Source organism: Lactuca virosa, chromosome 6 (genome assembly GCF_052849685.1).
Source record: "Lactuca virosa cultivar CGN04683 chromosome 6, Lactuca_virosa_CGN04683_v6, whole genome shotgun sequence".
In the NCBI taxonomy this organism is placed as follows: Eukaryota; Viridiplantae; Streptophyta; class Magnoliopsida; order Asterales; family Asteraceae; genus Lactuca; species Lactuca virosa.
In genome coordinates this window covers 152,478,710-152,490,214 of record NC_136431.1, presented here as the reverse complement: position 1 = coordinate 152,490,214, position 11,505 = coordinate 152,478,710, and the positions used below count along the sequence as shown (strand labels likewise).

At 34.3% G+C, this 11,505-nt stretch overlaps 1 protein-coding gene across 1 annotated transcript; it reads right to left on the bottom strand.

Annotated features, from left to right (window-relative positions):
- Positions 1–311: 311 nt before the first annotated feature.
- On the bottom strand, positions 312–2,510 carry LOC145118800 (tRNA/rRNA methyltransferase (SpoU) family protein). Its single transcript, XM_079054466.1, has 4 exons — positions 2,182–2,510; positions 1,979–2,080; positions 931–1,057; positions 312–672 (listed from the first exon to the last, which is right to left on the bottom strand). The coding sequence occupies exons 1-4, from the start codon at positions 2,464–2,466 to the stop codon at positions 455–457; spliced, it is 732 nt and encodes a 243-aa protein (XP_078910592.1). The 5' UTR covers positions 2,467–2,510; the 3' UTR covers positions 312–454.
- Positions 2,511–11,505: the final 8,995 nt, after the last annotated feature.

The following is an 11,505-nucleotide window of genomic DNA, read 5'->3' as shown; positions in this document are numbered from 1 at the left end:
TTCTCCCTACAGACTTTGTATAATCTTTTTCTTTACTGTATAAAGTTAGTTGCTGTGCGTAATTGTATTTTTTTTATTTCATACAGTGGCTTCGAGGTTTTGATCAGCTTTTGAGAGAAAGTATGATTATATATTTGCTTGAATAGCCTTGGGTCAAGGGAAAATGGGTTAATGCATATGTTAAGCAAATGTTTGAAGTAAGTGATAATAAACGATTATAATAGGGAACAAAACATTCTAATTTTTTTAAATTGCATGCATATATTATATTCTAATTGCCATTTGTGAGGAACTGCAACTACATAGCTATATGGATACAAAAATATGAGTACATTGCTATTATAGTTAAAAAAAAAATAAAGTACATTGTCGATATTACTAAAAATAGTAAAGTACAAATCACTACAATTTACCTAGAGCATCCAAGTAAAACTCCGTAAAGATTTTTTAGAAATTAATCTCCAAAAACAGAATCAAGAAGTTTAGAAGAATCGTCTTCATGCGATTCATCAAAAAATCCGTTTATGGCATCATTTTCTTTTTTAAGTTTTCGTTCTTCAGTGACAGACTCGGCTGTTTCTGTGGAGAAGTTACGGCCCACTTTACGCACGGGCCGTTCTGCCACAACAAATTTGTTCCCATCGCGTGTTCGCTCAGGAAATCCCCCCCAAACTGAAGCAAAAAAATATAGAATCAAACATGATATTGTTATTGTCTGAAATAGCATTGTACTATCATTTAGTTGTTTATAATAGCAACCTACTTCCATTTTTCATTTTTTTGTAAACATGAAGTTCCATGCTTGCCTTCTGATAGCATTTTTTTTTAAAACAATGATGTTTTTTGAAAAAAAAAAAGGTGAGTTCATTACCTATTTATGACATTAACCCTTTTTATTACTCATACTATGGAAAGTGTGACAAATATTACCTGCAAAGTGATGTAGAACAATGGAAGCTGCAACAGTGACATTTAGAGAAGCAGTGCCACACCCATATTGTGGAATATACACGAAATAATCACAAAATTCACATTCTTTAGCAGATAATCCACTACCCTACAAAAAAAATACAACAATATTAGAATGTTATGCACATTTTAGGTTTTCTTGGTTTCGGTTTTCTGGTTGCATAAAGCAATAAAAGTAGCAATCGAATGTAGAAAATAGATGTTAAATTTTGCAATATATAAAAGCAAAAACATCTTAGAAAACAACATAACTAATCTGATTATTGTCAACTTTGTTTGAGGGAATTGTTTCTTGGGGGTTTGTGTGGCTTGGTATCCAACATCAAATACATGATAATCTGGCATGCATATTAACTGTTTGATAAAATGCCTCACCAAGAAGATAAACTAATATTATGCTTAGACAAGACGATAGATTCATGGAATTACATTATAAACTAAAAAGAAGTTCATTAATGGCTGAAAGCATTTCATCTATCTATAATAAACTAAGCCTCAAATGCACGAAGAACAAAAAGGCTTGATCAGACAGAAAAGAACGCTTGATCAGATTCTTAGCCAATTATCCCCTTGAAACAGTATTTCTGGAATCAACTATGCATCTGAACATGTGAAGAGTGCTCGATTAATTATAAAATTGATAAATGAAGTGACCGAAAATGTCGGATAGGTGATCATAGTCCACTCCAAGAAAAGGAATTGTCTTTTGCAACAAAAATTCAATGATCTTGTATTCATTCAATGCAACACATGGCAACACAGGCGCTTCAGATCTCTTTAAAATAACAAATCTTTGGATCTTGCTTGTAATGTAGATAACAGCAAATAATACTTTTTTTAAAAATAAAGTAGGATGCTATAATAAACATATCAGTGAAATTATGTTGCTAATTCCTGCATTTAACCCTTATTTTAAGATGATTTCAAAGCTCAACGACTAGCGTTTTTTATCCATTGAAACAATCTCCAGTTTAAACACCACAGAATCATAGAAATGGAATTCTGATACCTCGTTGCCGAGAAGAAAAGCTGTGTTTTTCTTAAACGGGTGTCCATTTACAGCTGTCGCGTTGTCAGTAATTTCCACACCGCATATATCACAATCTTTCTCCTGTAAGAGTCGCCAAAGCGTTTCATAACTATATTCGGGGAAAAAATCTATAAATTGATGCAGATAATCATATACAGAGCAGGGAGTAAAGATAGAGAAACCTTAAGGAAGAGACGGGCGTCGGACAGGGAGTAGAAGTGGCGGAAGCGAAGATGAGAGGTAGATCCGTGGCTGCCGAAGGCGTTGAAGTCACGGCGGCCAACCAGAATGAGCTCGGAAACGCCGAATGCGGTGGCGCTACGAGCTAATGTACCAACATTGTGCCGCTTTGCTATGTTGTGTATCACCACGTAGCTCTCGAAACCGACATGATTTTGACTTGGATTTTGATTTTCGTATTGATTTTGACTTGGACTTTCATATTGATTTTGCTCTCGATCCCCCATTGTAATAACGAGAGGGGTTTGAATGCTAAACCCTATTTTGTTCTTGATTCCGTTAACATGAAGTCATGAACGTTCCATTTTACATTTTAAGCCCTTTGTGATTCCACTTAATGGCATATCAGTACCTTGATTTTGAAAGTTGTTTTTTCTTGGGCAAAACTCAAATTTCCAAATAAAATTATGCAAATCACAAAGATAAAATTTTCAACTCTATTGGGTTTACTACTATTGGTCAATTTCAAACTCCATTGGTTGCTTAACTTCTTCTTACTTTCAACCAATTTCAACCAAATGGGTCACACTCCATATCTCAAGATGATTTATTTGTTCAAAAAGAATAAATTTCCTACAATATGGAGCTTTTTATTTGAAATTCAGCCACAATATCTCACTGGAAGAACAAATGGCCTAGAATATGCTATTTAGATGTTTCGCCCGATCCAGTATAGCTTATGTCATGATCTACCAATTGACTACGTTTTGATTTGTGGCAGATTTATTGATAGTATCAATCATTCAACAAATGCTTCTACAGTTTCATGACATTGATATTGGTCTCTGACTGTTGTCGTGACATTCAATTATTCAAAGATACATTTTGATTTGTATCAACCTATAGTAAAGTTTACATATATTAATATACCAACAGTTTTCAGAATAGTATGTTTTTGAAATTTATGGGTAAATTCCTGAGACTGTGCTTTGAAAGCTTCCTTTAGATAATTTTCTTTTGGTCGCTTATCGACAATATCTATATCTTGTGTGTCAAAAAACAACTGAATAAATGGTTGAACCCCCGAAGCATCAATCGAAAAGGAAGCTACCATTTGTTTTCCAAAGAAGGCAACATCGAAGAAGAAAGCAGAGACATCCAAACGTATGAATAAGAATTCGAAGAAGCTTAAAGTTACTCCAAAATCTGAAGCCAAAAAGGAAGCACTACTAAACACTTCGGAACCATCACTACTACTAACATTTTTAAAACATGTTTGATGGAAACTGTAACGCTCGCGTTTCCTGCTAGATTAAGCCATATCTGTAATCATCTTGGTCAACTATTTTAATCTTTGTATGAATGAATAATAAATGATTATTCATATATTTGTATGCTTACGTGTTTTATAGGGTATTATGTGTAAATTGTAGGAGTGTTTAATAATAAAATAAATTAAATTAAAATACACGTCGAAGATAAAAGATTACTTAGGAAAAATAATATTAACTTATTTATAGTTTACGTTATAAAGATTCTGGAGATATAAGGAACGTTCAAATTCGACTTCATATGAAGGAGTTATAATTCTTCGAAGTTTCGCGATTAAACCGGTACGGCTCTGCGTATTGTAAAAAATAAATTTTTGATAAATTACTTTTTAGCCTTAGTGATCTAAACGAAAGTCATAGTAGTCGTTAAACCGAGAGCGTACATATAGAGAGCGTCTAAATCTGACTTTGTGAGAGGAAGTTATAATTTTTCTTAGTTTTGTTATAGCAGTATTCAGTTAAAAAATTGAGTTTTAGATCAGTCGACTCTTAGCCAAAATAATCTAAATGAGAGTCGAAAATATCGTTGATAGGAGTCCAACGATATAAATTATGTCTAAAAACGAACACCGGATGAGAGAGTTATGTTTTTTATACGAGTTTTAACAGTCTAAGCCTGTGTGAAAAATATAGAGTCAAAATTAGCCGACGAAGTCTAAACGAAAGTTGTAGATCTCGTTGAGAGATTTTCGGGGATATAAAGAACGTTGGAAACAGATTTCGTATGAAGAAGTTATGCAATTTTGAAAATATGATAATCCGTACGCGTGTGTGCTTCTAGAAGGGTCACGCTACTCCAGCTGAAAAGTGACATGTGTCAGCAAACGAGAGGATCTACGTGTTCGGAATGCGTGGCGCGCACCTCTACGGCGCGGCGCGCATGAGTATTCTTCGCCCTATAAATAGCAATCAGTGTACAGTCCATTTTCCCCACCCCTACAATCTCTCTCTCTCTCTCTCTCTCTCGAATCTTCCTTATTGTAGCCCCATTTTTCTTAAGTTTCTGGCCTGCAACGAAGCCTTGCGATGCCCCTAAGTACTCATCTGAGTAATAGCCTTCGAGTAGGAGATCTCGAGTGGGTATTATGCCCGCTTAGATCCCAGTTCTCATCAATAGCCCTCTGTAAGTGAGATACACTTACTTTGCTTCCGTGTAATTTATAATTATAGTTATAAGTCGTTACTATGAACTTATAATTAAGATTTATCAATGATTACAAATCGTTATACTGCTCGGTCTACTTACAAGAGTAATATCTAGGCTAGATTCAGTGAGGTGTTTAAAGTGAGATTTCCAAACAGTATACTATGTATATCAAATAGACCCTACCTCATTTATGATCCTATTTGGTTATTCCTTGTTTAGATATTGAAGTAGACTTTGGGATTATTAAGGAATCTAAACCCGTAGGATAATAGTTCATGAAGTATGAAATTATACTAAGACTTAGCGTTATGTACATCTAGGTCTTTTGGAAAAGGTGTAAGACGAAGCTCTGCCCGATTCACCAATCACCAGACACAAGTGAGTGCGTAGTTATTTTCAAGATTATAATAGAAGTATTATTTATATGAAACATTAAATTTTTGCATGTATTATCTATGTTATATGGCATTTATATAAGTAGGATAATACTATTGGATTAGAAATAGTATCGGAATTCGATTGCCCTTATTTATAAGTCTTACCTTAGGTTTAAATATAAGATCTGTAAAGGTTGCTTAGTTCAAATTAAGCTTGACATTAAATAGGTATCATGATTGGGGTAAAGTGTGTGAGATTAGAGCGGAGTGTTTCTCCTCTTTCTTGGATGACCAGAAATGGTGGGTCCAGATCAGACAACTGGCAAGTATGTATGGGCCATCGAATAGAGTAGATGACAACACTTGACTATTCTAGGTGGTCTAGTGAATTGCGTTGCTAGCATGGACTTATAACCCATTGACATAGATAAAATTGTTGAGTTTTGTGTACTATAACACTCCTATGGTGCACATACAACCCTAATAGCTTTGGATCAATGTTTTCTCTAGTTATACATGCAACAAAATTTCCAAAGCATGAAGCCTACAACTAGCATAAAATTTGACATATGAATCATAAAAGTAAGTTAGAAGAAAACCTCTTAATTGTAGCTTATAGGAATTGGTCTTTCAAGAGCCTAGCACCTCAAGTGTGATGCCTCAAATGTCTTATAACAAACCAAGAACAAGAGGAGTAACTTGAGAGAGAGGTTTAGAGACACAAAAATCTTCTAGAGCTTCTTGGAATCACTAGTGCACGGTTTTTGGCTTAGGGGTTACATTTATATAGTGTAGAATCCAAGAGTTAAACCCTAATCCACTTCCTTGGGCCTTAATCCAATAATCCATATGATAAGCCCTTTGGACTAACTCTTCATGGAGTCTTACATGAACTTAGTCCATTACTAATCAATATGGATCATTAGCCCAATCACTGATTTACACAATCAGTCCCCGTTAATTTAATTAGTCTCTTTTGATCACTAAATTAATTCCAAATTAATTCTTGATCTATACTAATTAAATAATATGATTTCTCAATTAATATATTATACTTATAATATATTAATACAACACATTAACCTCTTTCTCAAATATCCATCCTATCAAATTGTTCTAGAGTGTTACAACCCAAATGGACCATGCTTGTATCGGGTCAAGTACATACCAATTATAGTTATGGGCTTAGACACCTAATCCAATAGTCTCCCACCTGGATAAGTCTAATAACTATTATTGCATGTACGACTTCAAAATCCGATTAGCAATCGTAGCTCTCAAAAAGACCGTTGTAGAACTCTGATCTTATTAGTAACGCGTCCATAAGATAAGGGATCATATATTCCTCCATTCTAGATATTGTATGAACTGATACATGGATTATAATCATTCTCTCTGTTCATGTGTTGTTTCCCGATTTCCGACTTATGACGACCGACTAATTGAACAAATCAAATCAGTCCAGGCTTGGCCAAGCGCTTAAGATTGTCATCATTAAATCATCGAGGGGCCCACAAATATCGCTTATATCCCACATTGGGTAAAAGGAATGGATAAACTTTGACTCATGTGCTTGCTCTATTTATTCATCAAATCACACACAATGATATGTTTTATAACACCGAGTTACTGGTGCGTTTACATATCATCAATGTGCAACCGACTTGTAAACTGCAACTTATATCTCTCCATTTCAAGAATATAAGATATTATTGTCTCATGATCACTCGTGATAAAATCCATGAAGTGATTCAAATGAGCGTGGGTTTAGTCCAATACTCAAATCTTATTATAGGAGTACTCATGAATACTGCAGCAAACTCGTGCTATGTCTAAACACCTTTAGACAATCTACAGACCCATTCATAACAATCTAGCTTCAATACCTACTTCCAAAGTATGATCGACTGTGGATAGTTTGAATAATTTTATTATTCGGGAAGTCAAAACATGCAAAGTGAAACACAAGAATAATCGAATCCAATATGGTCTCAAAACTTTTGAATATAAATAAAACACCTTTTATTTAATCACCATATTGATTACGCATTATTCATTGTATAATAATTCCATTTATCAACTTTATACTTGAATTAAAACAATAGTTATCCCATGCTCCAAGCATGAACACTATGTTTACCTATGGTCCTTTCTTTGTGAAATAGATCAATTGAATACATCTTCAATGAAACTCATTTCACAACTCCAAATTCTTATTACTAGTGTAAGAATACCAATTCTTATTACTAGTAGATGTGTTAGATTATTAACTATCATGCAATGTACCTTTTGTAATGTCGAGGTACCAAAGTAACAGAGACTTTGCCAATGATATTACAAAGTATTCCACTGGAGATTGTTACAAGACAACTCCCCGGAAATGAAGTCTCACATTAAAAATACATTCATTTGAACATCCTTCTTGCATAAAAGTTTCTAACTTTCTCATAGATTCTTAATATCCAACTCCCATTATGGAAACATTTCCATATTTTCCATATGATAAATCATTATTAATAGAATCCTGTCTATTCATAATAATGTCAATACAGTCCATTCATTACTATACTTCCAACTGTCCTTAAGCAACCAATCCTTAGCGAACCTTAGATTGTCCTTGACAGTTGTTTAACCACTTTATCCATATCCGGTTCTAGTCCTTTTTCCCTCTTAATGCCCTAGGCATTTGGAAAATCATAACATGAGAATATTATAGCATATGAAATCGATCCTATACCCGAAGCATACGGGATACGATTCATAATGTCTTCCATAAAGACATGATACTCGACCAGTCTTTTGCTATAACATTTCCATATATAGAATTTCCAATGTTGAAACATTCCAATATGGTAATCATATACACCCATGACTAAGTTTGATTAATACTTCAATCTAATCTTTTAGATTCGAAATAAAGTATAAGTATCCTCTCCCTTAATTATAGCAAAACAACTTTTCTAACTCTGCAACTTCGTGAGTTGAAACTTGTGTTTTCTATAATTAACATTGCTAACTCGCAACACTTAATGTAATAATTGTGCTCCCACTAGCATAATAATTGCATTCTTATTAGTATAACACTTATGCTCCCACTAGCTTTGACATGTACCCAGAAATAAGTTGGACTTCTAGAAATCAATACTTGTTGACTTTCTTACCAAAGTTCAGATTTCTGATACAAAATGCTTCGATAAGACTTTATCTAAGCTTCTCAAACTCATACACCTTTTCCTTAGATAGCTCACATGTGTGTCTAAACAATTTTAGAACTTACAGAAATAAGTCCCAAATGTTTGGACGTTTTGCCATTTCTCACAATTCGAATTATGAAGAGGGATGTCGTAATCATAATCGAATTTGAGAATGCAAATATCACAATTGCTATCTCCTTAAAATCTACTTAGTGAAAGTGTTTCCTCACAATCATTTTCATGAATTGGAGAGAAACCTTATGACACTTAGATTTTGATGGTGTGTGTGTTCCTATCCATGTGAATTTGTCATTGCCAACCATTATCATACAACAAGGTCTATGACAAATTCAAACTCATATGGACTGAACTTGTTCAATCTTAATTTCTTGCCACCTGGCAGCACAAGGGCCTACCATTGCTTCCAAGTTGTTGAGTAGATCACCCTTACTGATCAACGAACTTTCACTGATCAAGGTGTTTTGCCTTATGCAAATAACCGAGAATTCATAGAACTCACATGCATAGTCAAATTTAACTGGAATGACACAGAAACAAGAATATGTCAACACGATAGGTTACAAACCTTAAGTCGTGTGCTAGTGATAAACGATAGGTTTACTCTTGATTAGTTCTTGAACTTTTCAAGATCTTTAAGACTCCCACTGACCTCTTGACATATAAGATTCTCTTGTCAAGAACCATTCCTTGACAAACAAATATTCAAGAGTTAGTGCGGGCTCTTATCAAGAAAAAAACACTTCATTTAAATTGGTCTTAGCTGGTCTTTGTTTTATCCAAAACATCAGAACTACCAATTCCAAATGTGCATGAGTAAGAAAACTTTTCTACTCCACATTTCATGATGTGTTATAAACCTACTTAGGATATGTCACTCAATGTACAATCTTGGAGTATGACTCTAAGACTTGATTTTGGAATGAAGTATGACTCATCTTCTTGATTTAACCATTTTAGCAATTCCCGATTCCTCTTCTTAGCCATAAAAGTGCACTAAGGTGTCCTTAGAGGATAAATGGTGATATGGTTTCATAATCATTAAGATGATCATAAAACATGATACTAAAGTACTCTCCTTTCCTTTCAGATTGGAGAAACTTTTATCTTTCTGCCTAATTTGATTCTTCTTATTCGTTCTGCCACACATTGAAACTTTTTCTATAATTCATAATTACACTTAATCTTGTAAGTATAACCATGTTTTACTAAACTTTTAGTAAATCATAACGAATAGTCTTATTGTTCTTTGTGGTGGACTTGACCAGTGCACAACAAAGTGTACCCGATCCCCTAGTCCTTCACTTGACTCACATATATATATGTGAACAAGGAGTTAGTCTTAATTTCCCAAAGATGAAGGTTCTCATTCATCACACAATACAAGTCGCATGATTCTAAGTTTCTATCCAATTGAAACTTGGGTGATGAGAATATTTCCTTATTTGGCAAATTTTCACACTACCACAAACGAAAGAATCAAATCCATTTTCCAATATTGCTAACAATAGAAATATACAAACATCAATTTTCACAAATGTCATTGCAAGGAAATATAAAACAAGATAAAATAAAAATTTTATTTATTTATAAAAAGTGCGGAAAACTTGTCCTTACAATGCAATTACAAATGAAAACTATGTTACTAAATATTCCTAAGCAATTTATCATAACTTCTAAGCAGCAGCTCAAAAATCTGATTATCGAACCATGCGATCGAAATCCATCTCTTCACGATCAGACTCAGCTTGCTCTTCTTTTAACTTCATTTCTTTTCTTCGATCCTACAAAACATCAAAATGTAATCTCATCACATCATGTATTAAGAATCTACAAATAGGAACTTAATAGAGTTAGATAGTAGACTTACCTGAAGCAGAGTCAAACATTTTGACTTTACCATCCTTGTGGTCTTTCAGGTAAATAGGGCAGCTTCGCAACCAATGCCCATTTTCTTGGCAATAGAAGCACACAGATTCTTTTGGAATGTCACACGGGACAATCTCAGACTTAGCCTTTCCCTTTCCCTTGGGAAGAGAAATCTTTTCTGGACTTCCAATGTTTCCATTGTCAATGTCCACAGAAGTTTGGGAAGTAGATCTTCCAATCAAATTTGCATTACCATTGCGCCAAATAATTTCTGATTCAGCAGCAATTAACAAATAGGTAAGATTAATAAGGGTCACGTTGTGGTATGTCATATAGTAATCTTTAACGAACTCACTATATGACTTAGGAAGTGATTGAAGAACCAAATCAACAGCCAACTTCCTCGAGACAACGACACCTAACATTCACAGCTTGTCAATGTGTGACTTCATCTCTAAGACATGTGCACACACAGACTTTCCATCTTAGTGTTTTCTTGCCAATAGGGTTTGAGCGACCTTGAACTTTTCAAATCGATGAACATGTGGGTCAGGGAGAATAATTAGAGGAGGTGGAGGAAGAGAAGTTTCACTACAACACGAAGAAGGGATTAATCTTTCACCTCGATCGTCTAGTGGAATATCATCTTTATAAGGAAAGCCTTTTCCAAAAGGATAAGGTAGACCATAGTTGTCAGAACTAGACATCTACAAGGGAGAAATTCAAGTTAATTAACTTAAGTCCTTAATATAACACCCAAAATGAAATATTAAGGCTAGGACCCAACACAATATTTTACAATTCGAAAGAGGGATGTCATAATCCAGTTATAAAATATTTGAAGGTAGGTAAATGACGATTTACCAATTTTCACCATGAAAAACGAAATTGATTATTAAGTTTTAAATGAATTGAAATTCCTAGATTCTTTTGAGATTCATTGAACTTTTCAATGACATGTTTAAATCTCGATTACGCCCTTCAATTTTGTGACTGGGATGCCGAGGATCACAAACAAAGTGTGAATAACCATGCAAATTAGCTTGGTACACTTAATGTTACGAATCACCTAATCAATGTATCGGTTAACCACACACGCTCCATTGATCCATGATTAACATCAAGCTACCATTTTCCGCACATTATCAGTCCCAAATTAGTGTGCCAGTTAACCACACACGCTCCACTAACGACTTAACAAGGTGCAAAGTGCAATTTCATGGAATAGCACCATTTTCACATTTTTCCTAAAGTAACTAAGATTAGGAATTTATAAAAGTTTAGTTACTTTAATAATTATTATTATATTTATTAATGAGAATTAATGTCCTATCCTACCCGTTCGGCTAACGACCCTCCACCAGTCAAGGAAGCGGTGGGTGAGAGTGGA

Coding starts and splice junctions, on each gene's coding strand:
- LOC145118800 (XM_079054466.1), bottom strand. CDS start 2,466: ATGGGGGATCGAGAGCAAAATCAATATGAAAGTCCAAGTCAAAATCAA. Junction 2,081..2,181: donor ACGCCCGTCTCTTCCTTAAG/GTTTCTCTATCT, acceptor CGACTCTTACAG/GAGAAAGATTGTGATATATG. Junction 1,058..1,978: donor CTTTTCTTCTCGGCAACGAG/GTATCAGAATTC, acceptor TTTTTTTTGTAG/GGTAGTGGATTATCTGCTAA.